Source organism: Silurus aristotelis (genome assembly GCF_946808225.1).
Source record: "Silurus aristotelis genome assembly, chromosome: 17".
Lineage (NCBI taxonomy): Eukaryota > Metazoa > Chordata > Actinopteri > Siluriformes > Siluridae > Silurus > Silurus aristotelis.
This window is the reverse complement of record NC_139590.1, coordinates 14413415-14434064: the sequence shown is the minus strand read 5'-3', so window position 1 is coordinate 14434064 and position 20650 is coordinate 14413415. Positions and strand designations below refer to the sequence as shown.

Sequence of the window (20650 nt, the reverse complement as noted above, 5' to 3'; positions counted from 1 at the left end):
ATACTCTTTCAATTATAAGTCAAATGCTGATACTATTAAACCAAGCTATCACTTGTAGTAGAATGTAGTTAGCAACCATAAGGTTTTTTGAAGCAGATGCATTAAGTCTGATTAAGCTTACTGATGTTAAGTACATCTTATATGAATGTGTAGTTCATGTTCACTGATTTGTTGCCGTATATAATGCATGAGGAAAGTTTGATGAAGAAAATATCTTTTTGTCACTAACAAGGCATAGGTTTGGTTAAGTTATTATCAAGAGTATAAATATTTGCACATACAAAGACACTATATGGGCAAAAGTAAGTGGACAACTGATAATCCCACCCACATGAGGGTCTTCCCCGAACTATAAAATTGGAAGCACACAGTTGTTTAGTATGCTTTTTTTCCCCATTGATATCAAGAGTGCTAAAACTAGTTTCAGCATGAAACACAAAGCCTTGTCTATGACATGGTTTGCTAAATTGGCTGTAAAGAAAGTTCCCTGACTGCAAACCCACTCTTGTGGCTGAATAGGTGAATTTACATCAAAATCTAGTGGAAAGCCATCTTAGAAGAGTGAAGGTTGTTACAATAGTAAATATGGAATACAAGATGAAAAACAGCTTAAGGGCTTGGTTTCCATTAGTTATTGATTTTGCACATCTTTTTGTTACTTTAGCTTCTGTAGCACAAAAATCTGATGAACATGGAACCATGAAGCTTTTTTATTTTCTTTCAGCATGAAACATAGCTAATTTTCTTAAAAAAAAAAAAAAAAGATCTGTGTATGTGTATGTGTATATATACATTTATGGTACAGGTTATGATATTTGTGTAATTCCAAGCAAAACAGATTTAAGAATGTGCTTTTTTAAATATTAAAATACGTCAAAAAGGTCAAATTTGTCTACACTGAACTATTCTTATGTCTTATGCACACTCATGTTTTGACTGCAGACCCATACAGGAAGCTGCATCCCCAGGCATATTCAGAGGTTTGGTGTGTTTTAACTGTCCATAATGTTGTATTCTGGTGCTCCCCAAAGCTTTTAGCTCCCCAAAGTCAATATGAATGCTAAGTAGCAAAGAGAACACAAGGGTTAATTCAAACAACCAAAATGAAAATTTTCACTGTTGGTCTGTTGCAAGGTTGCATGTAGGAGATGTGTTAGCATGAACCTCGAGCGGCACCTAGTGATTATCCTAGAATACTGCAGCAGCTTTTGCCCAATGAATAAAATGCGTATTTGTTGTTGCCACCACCCTGCAGAATCATACAAACATGTGGCTTTTTATTTCAGCTAAAGCAGGTTTTTAGCTATATGTTTTTTGTTTTAAGCATTTGATATGGGTCAGTAAGTGAGTGTGTGTGTGTGCGCGTGCGTGCGTGCGTGCGTGCTTGTGTGCGTGCGTGCGTGCGTGTGTGTGTGTGTGTGTGTAATGTTATTAACAGTAAAATTACCTCATTAACATTTTTTTTTATCTTAGAATAACCAGACCTATCCTGTGCATTTGATGCTTCATAACAAACAAGCCTTACAGTACTTTTCCAACCAATTCAGTCAGATGTGACAATTAAGCTGGACAAAATTTTTATCCACAGCCCTAATTTTCTAATGTACTATGCATATTAAATCTTGTATGAAACTCTGATCACCATACTGACCTAATCATGAGCACCTTCAACCAGCTAAATTGCTTATTTTTAGCACAGAACTGCACTGAAGCAGGACATGGGCAAGCATTGTAAGAAACGTGGTCCACTTCAAACAATCAAATTGCGCACATCCTGAGGAAGCATTGCACACTTCCTTATTAAGATTGGAGAGAGAGAGAGAGAGAGAGAGAGAGAGAGAGAGAGAGAGAGAGAGAGAGAGAGAGAGAGAAGACAGGTTTCAAAACAGAACTTTATACATTCTCTTAGTCTCAAAATCACAGAACACCTGGGATGATGGTGCGCTGGCCATTCTGGCCCATTCTGATCCTCATCTTCACTTTTACATTGTGTAAGTGCTTAACTTTTACAACTTAGCTATATGTCTATCAAATCTTTATTGTAACCTTTTTCCATATCTGCTCTTTACTATTGGATCTGCAGGGCATGATGGTGAGGCACAGAAAGGTAAGTTATGTACTTTGTACCTTACTAGTGTTTGCGTTAGAAGTTTATAGAAACACTGCTTGCCCCCAGTTTTATTTAAACTCCCTAATGTTGTGGGGTCTGTATTGTGTGTCAATAGTTTTTATATTAGAACAAAACTTTGTAGTTTGGGATCTGTTGGCCTGCTTTTTAAGCATGAAATAAGTATGCTGCATATGGTGTCTTTGCCCTGAACTTCGATTAGTCTAATACCTTATATTTGCCTGCTTTCCTCCTTCCATTTTCTCTGTTTAAAAGCCATAATTCCTTCAGTCTTGGAGTGGCCTTCCTGTGGACTCCCTACATTGTCAACAGCCTCTCACTGTTATTGCAGCACAAGAATAAATGCATTGCGTATGAAAATAACATGGAAACTTGGCATCAAACTTTGTCAATAACAAGCATAATTACAGCTGCACTAGATAAATGTATTTCCAAACACAGAAAATACTGTAATACATTGTAAATAGTATTGAATTCTTCAGAGTAAGAATTTCCCCTACATTTCGATAACCCACTTTCTTCATTCTAATTCTACCTTCATGTTTAGTGTTCATTATTGACTCGGTAAAGCTGACCATCCTTCCAGCAACAATGGTGGACAGAGGCAGCAACCTGACACTCCGCTGTGAAGTCAAAGTCAGCCACAGTTCCTCACAACTCATGCACACTCTAAAGTTCCTGAGGGATGAAAGAGTGGTCTACTCCAAAAACACAACTGATGCTGTGGTGGACTACAGCCTAGTCCCAGCCAGGGCTTCCCACTCAGGCCTTTACATATGCCAAGTCCAAATCGACAAAAAGGAGATGAAGAGCAAGCCAGAGAGAATCACTGTACAAGGTACAGTGTGTAGGACAAATGATAGGTGAAGCAAATGAAAATGTTAAAAGATGATGTGGATGAGAACTTTATTGTCATTGTAGAAACAAGTCTAAAGATAATGCATGGTTAAATATAAAACATTATTGGCATTATAGGCATATACAAGCATATAGTAAAGCAGTATCATTCCCCAAAATGTTACAAGTTTTGTGTTAAATGTCTTCCTGTTTGACTACAACAATAATGTCATAAGTGATCAGTGCCTATGTAAAGTAGTAATATGCATTTACATATTAAGTATATGGTCAGGACTGTAGAACTTTTGTTATTTAAAATTAATATAAAAAAAACAACAATTTATTTTAAAAAAGACTATGGGTAGGTATTAATTAATAACTTGTTTTTGTCCTAAAAAGATGTAGATAGAGTGATTATTTGACACCCCTAATGCACACAAATTAGGTTGCCAGATTTCTTTGGAGGGTTCCTTTTTTTTTTTTACCCAAACCCCAAACCAAACTTGCTCGGTCCAAGTTCATTGGAAAAATGGTGGCAAGTGCATTAAGCATCATGATAGGAAATTGACTAACTTTTTTCCAATTTAGTAAAAAAAAAAAAATGATAATTGTATTAATAATTCTGTATCCATGCAGGCCTTCAGACTCCATTGATGAATGTACAGCCCAGCATTGTGAATGAGGGGGATGAAGTTGTGGTCACATGCAGTGCACCAGATGAAACCGGTGGTCTGAATATCTACTTCTACAAGAACAATATAGAAATTAAACATGACCATACCAATAAAAATTCAGCAACTTTTAAAGTTAAAGTTCAGGAAACTGGAATCAATGTCTTTCATTGTAATTACATGCTAATGCTGCACCCCACTGCAGGCTTTTCCAACAACAGCAAAAATGTGAAAATCTTTGTGAGAGGTAAAGACTGACAAACACATTTCAGCTATTTGGCTTTGCTTTAAGACATGTTGGTCATTCCTGATTAACAATCAAGCAAAAGAGCTTTAAATACTAATCTTCCTCAACATTTAACGGCAGTTATTGTTGCTATATTTCATTGTGTATTTTAATTTTGTTTATTTTCTTTTCAGCACTTGAGATCACACCATCAATAAGAATTATTCCTAAAGCCGATGTTGTGGAGGGCGACCGGGTGGGCATTTTTTGTAATGTTTCAGATTATTTCCGAACTGATCTTGAAGTCTTTCTGACCAGTGACACTGTGTTGCACAAATCCCATCGGTCATTTGAATACAGCTTTGTTGCAAAAGAAAATAATTCTGGAGAATATGTATGTAAAGCTGAATGGCGCAATGTCCAGAAGAGCTCCAAGGCCCAGCTGAAGGTAAAAGGTAACTATCCACAAAAACCGTAAAGTTCATCTTACAAAATAATGCAGTTTGGATAAGGTTACTGATGGTATCTACTGCACTAATAAAACTGTCTTGTTTACCACTTAGAGTTGTTTTCCAGGCCTGTGCTAAGTATGACTCCAGATTATGTGTTTGAGGGACAAAAATTCACCCTAAAATGTAAGAGTTTAGCTATCTCAGAACCCCAAATTAATGTGAAGTACACTCTGTATAAAGACAAGAAAAAACTAAGCAGCTCCAGCACCTTGGCAAACAAAGACAGCAGTGGGACTTACTACTGTGAGGCTGAAGCTAATAACATCACCAAAGCCAGCAAAACATTAGTTGTTAATGTTAAAGGTAAGCAAACAGTAAAGCTTTCCAGTATATGATATCAACATTGATAATAGGCTCAACTTATGAATGATTATGCCATTCTTCTATAAATATGTTTTCACAAAATTTGGTAATATAAAAAGTTTATAACTATGTTATTGCACATTATTGAACTATTGTTTGTCAGTCTGTGTTATTTGAATATACAATAGGTACTATACCTACAGTAAATGGAAAATAAAAGTATACCCTCTACAATTTATAAATATATACAGTATCTCACAAAGGTGAGTACACACCTCACATTTCAGCAACTATTTATATATTAAATTGAAAAGAATATCTTTTCAAGGGACAATACTATAGAAATAAAACTTGGATATATTTTAGAGTAGTGCTGTGCAGTTTATTCAACAGTATTTACTGTCCTCTGAGAATAACTCAGTACACAGCCATAATTGTAAAAATAGTTGGCAACAAACATGAGTACACCCTGAGTGATGACAGCTGTATGTAATTTAACCATGCAAAGCCACAAGTCCTATTCAACATGTTCATGTTTTTATCTGCTTGACAGGATCATACAAATTTGTGTGTTATGTAATAGAGCAGTTAAAAGTTTGTGCTTTAAGTAGAACTCTCTAATACTGTCCACTGGATGCTCAACATGTTGCCTCATGGCAAATAATTCTCTGAGGATTTGAGAATTAGAATTGTTACTCTCCACAAAGATTGCCTAGGCTATAAGAAGATCGGTAATACCTTAAAACTGAGTTACAGAACAGTAGCCAGGGTCATACAGAGGCTTTCCAAGATGGGTTCCACTCAGGACTTGCAAGGGTTGATCAAATAAATTGAGTCATCAAGCTATGCGTCAGGTGCGGAAGCTAGTTTCAAACAAAAGACCAAGAGTGCTGCCAGGATTGCTTTAGAGATTGCAGTTGGTTTGCATGTCGTCCCAGAAGGAAGCCACTTCCTTTACAACAGAGATCAAGTTCAGATAAAATTGTTTGGCTCAGATGGTGTCCAGCATGTGTGGCAACGCTCTGGTGAGGAGTATCAAGAAAATTGTGTCTATAGTCAAGCATTGTGGTGGTAGCATAACAGTCTGGAGCTGCATGAGTGCTGCTGCTGTTCATTAAGGGGATACATTGATTCCAACATGTGGCAACTGAATAGCAGTTTACAAACATAATAACAACCCCAAATGGTATTTTGACAATAATGGCTGCTTGTTAAGTAATTTTTTTAGAGGGCAATGGTGGAAGCGTTCCCAAAGCATTGTAGATGCAGCTCAAGTTCCTGAAAGGGAACTTACAATTTTCAAGAATATTTTGAAATAAAGATTACATCTTTGTGTTAATGATTTACTGTGGCTTCAAAACTAACCCAATCCCCTCCACCACCATGCTTGCTATTTGTTTTGGGGTGTTAGTAATAGTATGCTGAGTTTGTTTTTGCCAAAAATGATTAAACATCTCCTGCTTAAATTAAACTTATTAAATTATCTCCAAAAATGATTAAACATCTCCAGTTTAAATTAAATTTATTATACTCAGAGTAGAATTATTAATTTCAGATTGGATGGAGATGGCCTTATAACCCATCCCATCAGCAGTAATTGGCTCTTAGGTTTGAGGTCCTTGTTGGTGCCATTTCTTCTTTGCATAATGTAAACACACACCTAAGTAGTCTAAAAAAAAACAAATTACCAAAAATATCTACTTAGGTAGTCACACTTCTTTATGATGAACTAATCTTGTGCATTTCTATAGTAACACCTGGCTGCTAATTACTCTTTTAATTATTGTGGAAGTAAGAAGGGTGTATTTGGAGTGTTTTTCTTTTTTCTCTATATACATTTTTTTTTCCTGTTTTCTCTTAGTACCTGTTTCAGTTCCAGCTATTCACACAGTTGGAAAGATAATCATAGGGCAGCCTTTTCAGCTTCAGTGTGAGAGTGAACAAGGAACACTTCCAATCACCTATACCTTACTGAAGTCTGGTCAGCAAATGGAATACAAGACAGTGACTGGTCCTCAACGTAGTGCTTTATTCAACATCTCCTCCACCATTAGTGACAAAAATGAGATCCATGATTTCACCTGCCAGGCTGAAAATCAGGGGGCAACTATCAGGAAATCTAGTTTGCCTCTTAATGTACCAGTTATAGGTAAGAGATTTAATGATGAACTGATACAATAACAAATCTATTTTGTACTTAATAAAACAAAGTGTTATAAAAGGATTCAATTTCATATAGAAAGCAAAAGGGCATCTAGAGTTTAATAGCATCAAAAATCAGAAGACTTTTGCTTATTGTGGTAATGAGTCTGGACAAAGGAAGACTACAGACTTATAAGACCATTTTAATAAATGCCTTAGTTACTTCTGCTCAGGGCCACTATGGTATAAATAAAGATACCAATTTTCTTAATAATAAAAGAAAGATTTTTGTTGTGTTTTTTTAATCTGAACAAAACTGTTTTTTTGTATTACACTTCTCAAATGAATGCTGACTTGTACAGTATAAGAATATAGAATATAAAGATCCAGAAATAATAATCTTAGCCCTCTATGAATCTCCATGACTTTGCTTTCTGACCACAAATTTATTTAGAATGTGAGTAATAAAAACAATATTTAAGCAACTTAAAAGGAATATGGTTACATACATTCATAATTACATACACAAATGTATATATTTAAATCAAAAAGAAGGAATAAGTAATAACAATATTTCTTTTCCCATACCCACTAGAAACTGTGTCCAAACCACACTTGACTCTTAAAACTAAGAACAACAAGGTCTCTGAAGGTGAAGATCTCATTCTCGTCTGTAGCGTGGATAAAGGAACAGTCCCAATCACCTTTACCTGGTACCGTACTGAAGTTGTGAAGCCTCTAAACACTACACATATAAACAACACAAAAGGATCACACATCATCAAGTCTATAACCCGTGATTATGAAGGACGCTACTTCTGCGAGGCCTCTAATGATGCTAATAAGAAAATGAGAAGTCATTCTGTCCCCATCGAAGGTCAGACTTCACCTACATTTATTACACTATTAATACACTATTTATGAAACTTAACAGGACAGGATGGTATGATATAGCCCCATATAATGGGCTGTTTTCAAGTGACTTTTTAATTCTGTTACACCACAGCAATAAGACAAAAACATTTTATTGTTTATTCTAAACAATCACATGTTGTAAAATGCAAAATAAACAATTAACTCTGATTGTTGCAAAATACTGACCTTGGAGACTTCTCCAAAAAAGCCTTAATTAATATGTGTAGTCTGTTATACAAATCCCTGTGTAGCTTGATATAATATAAGCAATAATTATTTAGAACAGATATATTGGTACAAATCATACACCTAGAACTTCTGTCAGATCAAACTTTTTGGCCAAACAGAATAGTGCGTTGAACAACACTGTAATATTAATATAAATTTTAGTCTTAATTTAAGTTCCAAATTTTTAGGATTTTCATCATTATATTATTTTTATAAAATCCTTAGTGTTTTTAGTGTAAAAACAACAAAAATATTTTAAATACTGTTTAAGGCACATTCATTAATGCAGATGTGCAGTTGAGCAGCTGTTATGAGAATCTGAACAGTGTAATTAAATCTTCATATGATATATTCTAGTGTATAATCTATAATTTAATGTTTTTATGCAGGAATTATATTTAAAACAGAAATTTGATTACACACCAAAAGTTTATATTAATTCATTCATTCATTCACTTATTCATTCATTCCTCTTCTGTAACTGCACTATTCTTGTCAGGGTCACTATAGACCCAGAGACTATATGAGGAATATCATGAGACCAGAATTCATATAATAATATTATAATATTTCCCAGTTCACAGCATTTGCATGTTTACTTTATGCTTTGAAAGTTTTATCAGAGAACTTCAGTTTCCACCCCAATCCAAAGACATGCACTGTAGGCTGACTGCTATATATAAATTGTATTTTACATGCAGATGCCCCACAACAGGGATAGGCTTTTTTACTGACTACTTGGAATACATTAATATGATAATAGACCTGTTTAATTTCTGTATGTTTTATATTTCTCTTACAGTGAAGTTAGCAGGATGGAAGAAGGCTCTCATTGGTGTGTCCTGTATTTTAATTTTGGTGCTCATTGTCATCATTCTTCTTGTTTTCCTCAAGAAAGCACATACGCCTCAAAAAAGAAAAAAAGCAGTCGAGTTGTCTGTGTAGGTGTTTCCATGTGGGCGATTGTTTGTTTTTCTGTTGTTTATCTTATCTCCATTCATTTATTTAAAACTGTTCTTATTGAATTTGTGAATCCTCACTTACTCTGTGCTCTTTCAGAAAGCCTGCACGTGCAAAATCCACCGATCCCATGAGGGTGAGCCTTACGCTCGACATCGAGGATAATACTGTAGGCAATGGTAGGCTCTTTATTTTACATTAATGCATTAGGAGTCTAATAGACTTTGTTGATAGTTGTTGAAGTAGTTGTTTCACTCCAAATGAACCTCCATTTTCATTGTGTTGGAAACACTGTATTTAAATGTTTTTATCAGCCAACCCGCACCAGAGTTTCATACCAAATTTGCAGGTTTTGTTGGTATTCTTTGAACTTTCATGATAATTGATACAAACCAATCACCCACAAATTACCACACATAATTCCATTAAAAGGCAGAGTTTTTGTTTCAGTAAGCTGAATTCAAAATAATAACTACAAGAAAAAAAGAGTGTAGATAATGCAGCTCAGCGATTGCAGTGCATAAGTTATGGTAGCCAGTTCTGTTGTACTTCAATTGAACAGACTAATTTTTATTTGACTACAGTTATTGTATATATTTTAACTCACAATTTTGCTATTTGAAATAGGTTTATATGAATCTCCATATACTTAATCAATAAATATCACATTTGCAAATGCTTTTGTGAATGATGAACAAATAAATGTGTTCGTATCTTCACTTTATGACCAAAAATATGTGGAGTCCTGAACATAACACCAGGTCAGCCTTCATCAAACAGTTTAAACAAAGTTTAAAGCTTCAGTTGCCCAGAAGGTGTTGGTATGCCTTAGCATCAGTGGAAACCTGTTCCAAATAGATAGTTGGTGCACAAATCTCCATGACAATTTTGCCAAGGTTGGAGTGGAAAGGCCTCAACCTGTGTTTAATGCTCTTGTGAATAAATGGAAACAAATCTTTAGGTGGACAGTAACGAAGTAAATGTAATTCGTTACTGTACTTAATTAGTTTTTTTATGTATCTGTACTTTACTGAAGTATTTCTATTTGGAGAGACTTTTACTTTAACTTCCCTATATTTCAAAATCAAATATCTTACTTTTTACTTAACTTCACAAAGTAGAAATGTCGATTGCCCCTTGAAAGTGGTGTATTTAGGCATCTTGCCGGGGTGGGCAGCACAGGGCATCCACACACCTTTTACGCATAGAGCAAGAATATTTATTATAGTTTGCATAACATTATTATTTATAGAGTGAATTTTATCATAATGTGTGTAGCAACAAAACAATAACTGTGGTTAAACTGGCACTTATTGATTTGGTTACCTTCAATTGAGGTGATGTCATGAAGGTTTTATTGTACTGAATAGGGGGAATCTCCTTAAAAGCTTAAAAGGCTAGTTTAAAATACACATATTATAAGGATATATATGTTACATGTATCTTATGGCTACAATTAACCAAGGAGCTGTTTGGTTCTTGGTTCTGAGAGTTTGATAAAATGTTCACAATGACGTGTATTTAATTGTGGAATAAATGCATTTAGGGTTATATTTCTATATGTAATGGAGCTCTCAGAAATGTATCCAAATTTGTGGACTGCTCTGAAAACATGTCCTTATTTGCTTTTTTTTTTAAGTCGTTGAAAAGAATGTTTTGTTCTCATGATAATTTTAATAGATACTTTTACTCAAGTACCTCTATCCGTGTCCAAAAAGAAAATATGTTCAAAGACAACATACTGTACTTTTTAAGCATAGTGTCCTTCAGTGAATGATTGTATTTCTTTCTTCTAGCTAGCTTTGCATCATTTTCAACACACTTATTTTACCATAACATAAATGCATGTTTTAGTTTATTATTAAGTGGTATTATGGGTAAAGTAACCACTAACCAATGTTTTTTTTCCCTCACAGCCACTCCTGGTATCATGGGCCGGAATGTGTGGAGTGATCATGTATCACACTCAGGTATATAATCTAGACTGTAAGAGAATACTGTATGTAAATGTTTATTTTTCTTAATAGCATGATGTGCCACAAATAAGTGCAATAACAGTAAACTTTCACTTATAGCTATGGTCAATAGCAACATGAACAGAGTTTAGTACTGCACAATATTTCTCAGAAATAATTTACAGTCGCATCTTCTGGTGCCACTGGTTAAGTGCTTAGGTAAAGATGAAAGCTCTGTATCCTGTAGATTCCGATGAAGAGAGTGAGAAGGAAGAGTCAGAGATGTCTCAAGACGCTGACAAGCCGCCTCTACAGAATCTGAACCCTGGTGGAGGTGAGCTGCTGCAATTTGTTAAGGAGGAATTATAATAAAGTTGACTGGTTTATAAATAAAGCTGTTAAAACATGCTCATATGAGGCTGGGCTGTACGTGTGTATGTGATAGGATAGCATTTGAATGTGTATGTTCTCTGCGTCCTTTTTTTGACTCTTGCATCTGTGTCACATTAGAGCTTGTTACGGATGATGCAGACATGGCGAAAGGTGATATCCAGGACATCACCCAAGGTGAGTTTGAATGTCTAGATTATACACATTTATCCATCTGTAAGGTGACTAATCAGTTTAAACTAAAACAGCATTGTGGATGGTTTTAGAAGTAGGACTTGAGTGTATTTTTTCAAGCATGCAGGAGGCACCAGGTGTCATTTCCTATCCTGTTAGTAGGACTACTTCCTGTTTTAACAATTGTCCATTGAGCCTCCTGTCTTTTTGCGACAGAACACTTTGCCATTGTTTCCCTTGCAAAAATAAACCCTCAAGGGTCTTTTCCTTCAGTGATTAATAGGTTGTGTACTTACTAATTCTTTTGGTGTGTGCATGAAACACAACAGTGTTAGCACAATAATGGTTTAGGGAATGGCGATTTATTATCCAGCAATGGCTTCATCTGAAAGGAAATAGATTAGGTACACACACACTCATTACTGTGGAACTAATGCAAAACAACGCCAAAGCAAATGCCCCACACCCATTTCCTTAGGAGCTGATTGAAAACAGCAAAGTAGGTGGGATTGTACTATTAATCGTGCAATATTTTCACTCTCAACCTTTCTTTTCCTCTTACTCTTTCACTTTTTTTTTGTAGATGAAAAGGCTCAAGTCAGTGTAAGTAAAACACTATACATAAACCAACCAACACACATAAACCAACCAGCACACAACATGAGCATCCTTATGTATAATATTTTTTAGCTCACATAAAGGCAAAAGAATAACGTGCATTAAAGGTTACAAGACCAACTTAAAAAAATCCACTAATTCATTTACTCCCCTGTTCTTTTTTGTTTACATACATAAAAGCCCATGTACCTAAAGCTCTGTCTCCAATAGATTACCATACTTACTATATATCCATATTAATTCAGTAGATTGTAAGTTAACCCTAGTTAAGTTTATCTTAGTTAGTCCATGCATATAGTTGCAATATCATTATTTAAGTTTGCTGTTAATATACTAGAATGCCTCAGAGAGGATTTTAAGCAGAGCCTGAAAGCCTCAACCTGAGCACATGAATACTGCAGCTAAAATGTGGATATGTAAAAAAAAAAAAAAAATCTGTAGTGCCATGACTCTAGATTGTATAAACATGCCCATTGGGTCTTCTGTAAAATATTTAAACACAAAAAATTCTGTGAAGGGAAATAATTTCCAAAGTGTAACCCTGACAACTGTCCTGTTCTCTGCTCCTCCAGTGACCCTGTATCAGCACTTGTCATTCCCCTTTTTTAATTAATAGGAATTTATTTGTTTATACCTGTCAAATAGCAAAAATTATTTTAAAATATTAGTCAATGAATAGGTGAATATTTGTTTTTTAACAGTTAATACAATCAACTTCCTTCAATAGGTACAACCTCATTCAGTTTTTCTTTTTTTAGCAATGAAGCAGGAAGGGTATACTTATTTTCTCTTACCTGTTTTCTACCTGATTGTGGGTTTATTTTGGTGGGGTGCCAGCAAGGGACTGCATATTGAATTCTGCTTTGTCATTTGTTTGTATATAGATGTTACTGGGGACCTCCCAATTAATATTTGGGCTCTGATAAATAAAAAATACTGAAGGAGGTGTACTTTCTTTGTTCCATGATTGGATACAACCCCAATACCAAAAAAGGTGGGACACTGTGTAAAATGTAAATAAAACAGAACACAATGATTAATAAATCCATATTCTATTCATAATTAAACAAAAATAATAATAAATAACATGTTTAAAATCAGAATAAATACCCTATTAAGGAAAAAATAAGATCTTTTTTTAATTTGATGGCTGCAACAGGTCTCAAAAATTGTTGGGACAGGGCTATGTTTAGCATCATATCTTCTGTCCATATACATCTGGGAACTAAGGAGACTAGTTGCTGAGGTTTTGGAAGAGGATTGTTCTCCCATGTGTCTGCTAAAGGATTCTAGTTTAATCCAGAGATTAATCCAGATTCTTTGAAACTTTTGATGATATTATGTACTGTAAATAATGAGATATTTAACTGTTTAGCAATTTTATGTTGAGGAACGTCTCTAGGTTATGTATGTAACCCAAGTTCCCTGAGGGAACAATAACCTGCGTCAAAATGCTTTGGGAACATGCCCGAGTGTTCACGCTCTGAAATGATGTGTGTTATTGGTCAAAAATTGGACGCTGGCTGTCACCGCTGGGGTGACGTCACGACCAGGAAGTATAAAACGCATATGGAGTGAAGCAGCACCAGCTTCTGTAAGGGATTAGGAAGTGCTGCAGGGAAGCTGGAGGTGTGGCATAGAGATTCAGCATTTCGTTCCCTGAGGGAACTAGGGTTACATGCATAACCTAGAGACGTTCCCTTTCAGGAACTCGAGCTGAGTTGAAACGCTTTGGAAACGAGTGTCCAACTACTCCAGACTGACCAGTCCCTGCCTCAAACACAGCTAGAGGAAGACAAAGGGGCCAGGAGTGGCACTGCGGTCCAGGTTATAGAAACGCAAAAAGATCAGTGGGGTGGACCAAACTGCAGCGTTACATATGTTTTGAAAGGGAACTCCAGAGGACGAAGCTTTTGAGGCAGCCACATTATGGGTGGAGTGAGCTCTGACCCTGAAAGGAGCAGGGAGACCAGAGGACTCATAAGATGATGTGATGGAATCAACAATCCACCTGCTTAGTGCACGCACCGGACAGAGCTGGTTCATTTTTTCCTGGTCTGGGGCCAGGAAACAGAGGAGGATAGAATGCCAGTAATATTACGGGTTGTGGGACAACCAAGGGCACTTTGGTGATGTAACTTGTATGGGGGTACAGGAAGGCACTAGCCATACCTGGGGTAAACTCCAAGAAGGAGGGGGCCACAGAAAGGGCCTGCAAGTTCCCTACTCTCTGGATAAAGCAGATGGCCAACAAGAATGTGGTCTTGATGGAAAAGGTGCCTCCAAGATGCAGAACAGATGCCACCTGGCAGCATACAACCTCCTCGTGGAGGGAGCTCTGGAGTGGACAATTTTCTCTACCACCTCGGTGGAGAGACCAGAGGAATCCTCAGACCATGGAGGGTGCTCGAGGAGAGCTACCAGGTCCGCGAACCATGGTGTGCTCGGCCATCTTGGAGCTATCAGGAGGAGACGGACTCCGTCCCGGCAAACTCGCTCCAGAACTCCCGGAAGCAGCACAATAGGGGGAAAGGCGTACAGATGCAGTCTCGGCCATGCCTGAGCCATGGCGTCCAACCCCAGTGGAGCTGGAGAAGTAAGGGAGAACCAGAAGGGACAGTGCGATGTCTCTCGAGACATGAACAGATCCACCTGGGCTTTTTCAAATATCTTCCAAACGTGGTCCACCACATCGGGGTGGGGTCGCCATTCCCAGGGTCTCAACCCCTGCCTAGACAGGGTGTCTGCTGCCTCATTCAACTGACTCAGGATGTGAACTGCTCACAATGAGAGATGTTTCCCCTGGGCCCAAAGGAGGATCTGGTGCGCCAGCCTACAGAGGGAGCACAAACGCAGACCTCCTTGATGGTCGTGGTGACCTCTGAGGTGTGAGAGGAAAAGCAGGGCCAGCATCTCTAGGCAGTTGATGTGAATAGATGGGGCCCTTCCCACAGACCTTAGGTGGAGCGACCATTCCTAATTCCCCCAACAAGTGGCCAAGTGGAATAACACTGGACGCAGCTGCCATGAGCCCTAGCAGTTTGTGGAACTGCTTGACAGTGAGCAGCTGCCCTTCTCTGACCTTCCTGACGGCCTTAAGGAGGCCACAATGCGGGCAGGGAAGAACTGCGCACGCAAAGTAGTCAAATCCCATATGACACCGAGATAGGTGGTTCTCTGTAATGGAGAAAGCACACTCGTCCTGGCATTCAGTTGAATCCCCAACACCTTCATGTGAGTGAGAATGACATCTCAATGCCGGACCACCAGCTGCTCTGATTAAGCTAAGATCAACCAATCGTCAATGTAGTTGAGGATGCTGATGCCCTGAGACCTCAGGGCAACCAACATGTGGTGACCTCTGAGGTGTAAGAGGAAATTCTTCAGTGCTAAAAACATGGCCAGCATTTCTAGGCAGTTGGTGTGCCAACGTAGAGGAGGCCCTTCCCACAGACCTCGGGCAGAGCGACCATTTATTTTTGCATTTCCTCTCACACCAGGGCCCACTGACAAAATGGAAGAACCCAATATTGGTAAGCTTTGGCCCCGAAAGCGAACCTCAGGAACTTCCTGTGAGAAGGTAGGATGGATACATGAAAGTATGCATCCTTTAGATCTACCCTGACAAACCAGTCATTGGATCTTATTTGAAACACAACCAGCTTAAGGCTCAGCACCTTGGACAGGGTGGGCAGCAGATACAGCAGTGCCTTCCCATTGAAGATGACAGTCCTTAGATCTGTCACCTCATGAGGCGTAACGCCGCCGCCTGTTTCTTATTCTCCTGAAGCCTTTCCACCACTGAGCTTATGGAGTCGCCGAAGAGGCCAGAACAGGTTAGCAGCGCGTCCATCAGTAAGGCCCTGTCTCTATCAGACATCTCTGACAAAATGAGACAAAAGTGCCTTTCTGTGGACACCAGGGCAGTCATAGACTGGCCAATGGCCCTAGCAGTCTCTTTAGTGGCTCTGAGAGCCATATCCACTGTACAGTGAAGCTCATAAAAATGGCTGCCCGGGGCACCTCCCACATCCAACTCATGCAGCAGGTCAGCCTGATATGCCTGCAACACTGCCATGGTGTGCAGGGACGCAGCGGCTTGACCTGCCTTAGCATAGGGTTTACCCAAAAGCACTGATATATTGCGTAGGGGCTTCGTGGGAAGTGTTGGGGTCTTAAGGGAGGAGGCGATCCTGGGAGAAAAATAGCTGGCAAGCGTCTCTTTAACCTGCGGCATCGCCTCATACCCATGTTCTTTGCGCCCCATAATGTGGGAATACACAGTGGAACTGAGGGTAAAGGGGCAGGCCGAAAAGAAGGCTTAACCCATAACCTGGACACCTCAGTGTGCAGGTCGGGAAAGAAACGAAGACCCCAACACGGAGGTTGTGACATGATTGTCAGAAAACTCTCATCTAATTTACTAGAAGAAAGCACTTTCTGCTCACGTGCCGGCCAATTTATATCGAACTTGGCAACGGCACGTGTCACAACCTCCATAAGCTCCTCGACTTCAGTATCACAAAGCGCAGCCCTGACACCTGACAACCAGCTTCCAATTTTTGACTGATTACACACATTATTTCAGAGCGTGAACACTCGTTCCCATAGCATTTTGACGCAGCTCAAGTTCCTGAAAGGGGACATTATTCTAAAATTGTTCCACAATTTGTAGAAAGTGTTTCACAGAGTCTCTGCCTCTCTATGATACACTATTTATACCCAATCATCTTAATGACCTGTTGCCAATTTACATAATTAGTTGCAAAATGTTTCTCCAACCATTTCATTTTAATAACACTTACTATGCCCCGACTTTTACTGCCCTGTTTTTGTTTTTGCAGCCAACTAATTCAAAATTACCTTGTTTTTTCTATTAAATGGTATGTTTCCTTAGTTTAAACATTTGATATGTTTTCTATGTTCTATTCTGAATAAAATATGGGTTTATAAGATTTGCAAATCTTTGCATTCTGTTTTTTACACAGTGTCCCATCTTTTTTTGGAATTTGGGTTTGTTAATGATAAGGCTTTGGTCCTCCTATCATTTATGGACCAAATGGACCAGTTACTACTGAGGATGAATGATTAAATTCATTATTTTCCTCAATATTCTACAAACAATACCCCATAATGACAACGTGAAAGAAGTTTGTTTGAAATCTTTGCTAATTTATAAAAATAAAAAAAATAACTAAATCACATGTACATAAGTATTCACAGTCTTTGCTCAATACTTTGTTGAAGCACCTTTTGCACCAATTACAGCCTTAAGTCTTTTTGAGTGTGGTGCCACAAGCGCCTTTTTGTGCAGTTTCTCCCATTCTTCTTTGCAAAACCTTTCAAGCTCCACCAGGTTGGATGGGGACTGATAGTGCACGGACAGTTTCAGATCACTCCAGAGATGTTCAATCAGGTTCAAGACTGGGCTCTGGCTGGGCCACTCAAGGACATTTACAAAGTCCTGTAGCCATTCATCAATTACATTTTTCTGTATCCTTCCCCACATCTGTGCTTCGATACAATCCTGTCTCTGAGGTCTACAGACAATTCTTTTGGCTTTATGGCTTGGTTTGTGATCTGACATACACTGTTAACTGTGATAGGTTATATAAACAGGTGTGTGCCTTTCCAGATCTGCCCAATCAACTGAATTTACAACAGATAGATTCCAATCAAGTTGTAAAAACATCTCAAGCATGATCAGTGAAAACAGGATGCACCAGAGCTCAGTTTTGAGCAAAGGTGTGAATATTGTGTAAATGCTGTGAATACTTATGTACATGTAATTTTTTTTATTTTTATTTTTTATAATTAATTGATTTGCTAAGATTTCTAGAAAACTTCTTTCTAGAAATTTTAGGAAAATAATTAATTAAATCTAGGCTTTCATTAATAAGGCTGTAACATAACAATGTGAAAAAAGTGAAGTGCTTTGAATACTTTCCAGATGCACTGTGTATAGTCCTGCATGTGTCTGAGTATAAAGTGGTGACCGTATAATAATAATGTTTATTTACTAATTAAACTACTTCAGATAGTAAGTGACTTCAGATGTTTCTCTGCCGCAGAATGATGTGGAGTATGTTCATCTTAATAACTGTGAGACGGCCCCTGAGTAGAGTCCCTCTGCGCTAGATATGGCACATGTAATGCACATGTAATTTATTCAGGCTTCCACTCCTGCTCTACCTGCCTGCCAGTGAAGAGACCCTACAATTGTTGTATACATTTCTATGCCATTTTCATCAGTCTGGGCTATTTTTGTATTTGAGGTGAATTAGTGAGGCTGCACTAATTCACTCACTGTGTTGTAATATGACTGTTGTATTGCTGAGAATAAAGGCTGTGCTTCAAACGAGACTTAAATCTTTTTTAAACACCTACCATCCAAAGAAAGTTTACTGTAAAACGTGTAAACTAAACATTACAGATGAGAATTTATGTATATAAATCAAGTGATCACAACAGGTCTTTCATTCTTTCTAATCACTAATACAAACCATAATTGTAACTGTAACGTAAGTATTGTTGTCCCATTTTTAACTATTGTTTTATTTTTATGTATCATTGTCATACACTGTTCTTATTTTGTCATTACAAAAGTAATATTTACTGGCATGCACAACCTTTGTTAATTTATACATTTTTATTTAATTTTTTTTTTTTTTTTTTTTGGGGGGGGGATTACCACCAGAAAGCAACAAATCACTGTACTTAGTAATAATTTTAGTATTAAATTTAGTTCTTAGTACTAAATTTCTATTAATTAGTATCCAAAACTGGACAAGAATATATTTCAGGGGGATGTGAAGTTCGGTGGTTAAGTCTTTGGACTTGTGATCGGAAAGTCAAGTTGCTTCTGGTAAATAAACTTTTTTTTTTTTTTATAGAAAACCCATTTGTACAATAAAACATTACTGCCTGTTAATTATATATTATTATAATATACAAGTGGTGTGTTTTTTTAAATATGAGACAGTGCTCATGACCTTAATCAGTTTTTATTGGAAAGAGAAAACTGTAAGCACACATTTAATTAATGAGTTAGTTTTAATTCAATTAAAAATCATTTTAATTAGTTTCCTATTTTCATGCAGAATAAATATTTACAAGATACCTGCAATTTTTATTTTTTTTTGCAAATGTATAATCATGTTTTTATAATATTTTTGCCCATTAAAGTCAACAAATATAGCGTTTCTAGCGTTCAAAAATTACAGCTGTAAAATGTTAAAACGGGTCAAATCTGACCAGAACAGTATGTAAGAGTTAAAAGCCATTCCATCCATACTTTCTATCTACATATAGCAGATAGCAATAGCAACAGAATAGCAAAATAGCAATATTTTGACACAGAGCTAGATATCAAATTTTATTTTATACTGGTTAGATTCATGACATCCTAATATTCATACTACTTCCTTAGTTATTAGTACTATTGAAGGTATTTAAAAATGTCTCAATTTGTATAAAAAGTGATAACTTAAAGCAGTGTTATGGCTTCATTTGTATAACATAGGAAAAAAAATAATTATATAAATATATATGTATATATATTTGCCATCTGGTGTTATGAGAGTGATATTACAGTGAGCTTTTCTATCACTTTCATATACTGCATGTACTTATTTTAGGCAGGTGGGACATCACGTACTTCCTATTTTACTGCTGCTTTTGAGTGATCTCCCTCACTGTAACTCGAACCTGGTCCTCATACATGTGAAGCAGGATTCCTATCCTCCTATTGGCTGTGCTGCTAAAATTGGCATGCTGACCCCTGTGAAATGCATTCTGGGAATATGTTGCCCTCTACTTTACCTTATGGGGCTAGTTTGTGTGTGACTGTCTTGCATTATGAGTTCTCGGATTTGTGACAACAAGCTCCACTTTCTCTGACGTGTTCTTCACACTTACTTCACTGCATATCTTTCATGGTAACTGCTAATTTTCAGGAATACTGTTACTTGCTTGAATTCACTGCCAAAGATATATTCTGCCCGGGTGTTCAGTGTTATGTAACTATGTTATGCAATCTTGTGTGTATTTGTTAAATGCCTGGAACTCTAGGTTTAGTGTTGTTGGTTTTTTGTTTTTTTTTAAATAAAAAAATAAAGGTTACTTGGAATTCTTAAGACTGTCTGATTTTTTTATTATACTTTATTTTTTTGTTTGTTTTGTTTTGTTTTGTTGTGTTTTTTTTACTAGAAGGCCATGCCTATTATACTTATTTTTTTCTTCTTGCTATTTGTCTTCTGAGTAGAGTTTCAAAGTGGCAAAGTTCATCACACTAAGTAGGGAGGATGTACTTATCAACATTCCTTCTAGTTAATTTTGACAAGATGGAAGTACTTTTTCTAGGACCACATGTAGCTAGAAGTAATCTGTTAACCTTTAAACTGTGTGCCCAAAACTTTGATTTTCCACCATCTTGGATTTGTTTTTTCATTACTCCACCTATACATTTTGTCTAATCATCATTCAATTTAGCTTACAGCATCACATGCCTCACAAAGGTTTAGTTATTGCTTAGGCTACAGTTGCAGAACATCTGTACAGGTAGTCGCCGACTTACGACCACGATTGGGACC

General features: G+C 37.2%; 1 protein-coding gene across 2 annotated transcripts; it reads left to right on the top strand.

Moving 5' to 3' along the window:
- The first annotated feature begins 1808 nt into the window (after window positions 1-1808).
- pecam1a (platelet and endothelial cell adhesion molecule 1a) lies at window positions 1809-20194 on the top strand. 2 transcript variants are annotated; one of them, XR_014537452.1, is made up of 15 exons: window positions 1809-1991; window positions 2084-2107; window positions 2676-2966; window positions 3602-3883; window positions 4057-4317; window positions 4426-4677; window positions 6539-6826; window positions 7415-7696; window positions 8765-8903; window positions 9026-9101; window positions 10839-10892; window positions 11125-11211; window positions 11388-11444; window positions 12025-12044; window positions 18131-20194. XR_014537452.1 is itself a non-coding variant. In XM_083565827.1 (15 exons), the coding sequence occupies exons 1-15, from the start codon at window positions 1934-1936 to the stop codon at window positions 18179-18181; spliced, it is 2226 nt and encodes a 741-aa protein (XP_083421953.1). In that variant the 5' UTR covers window positions 1809-1933; the 3' UTR covers window positions 18182-20194. The 2 variants fall into 2 exon arrangements, 1 of the variants encoding a protein (XP_083421953.1); XM_083565827.1 differs by having other exon boundaries at window positions 9022-9101.
- The last annotated feature ends 456 nt before the right edge of the window (window positions 20195-20650 follow it).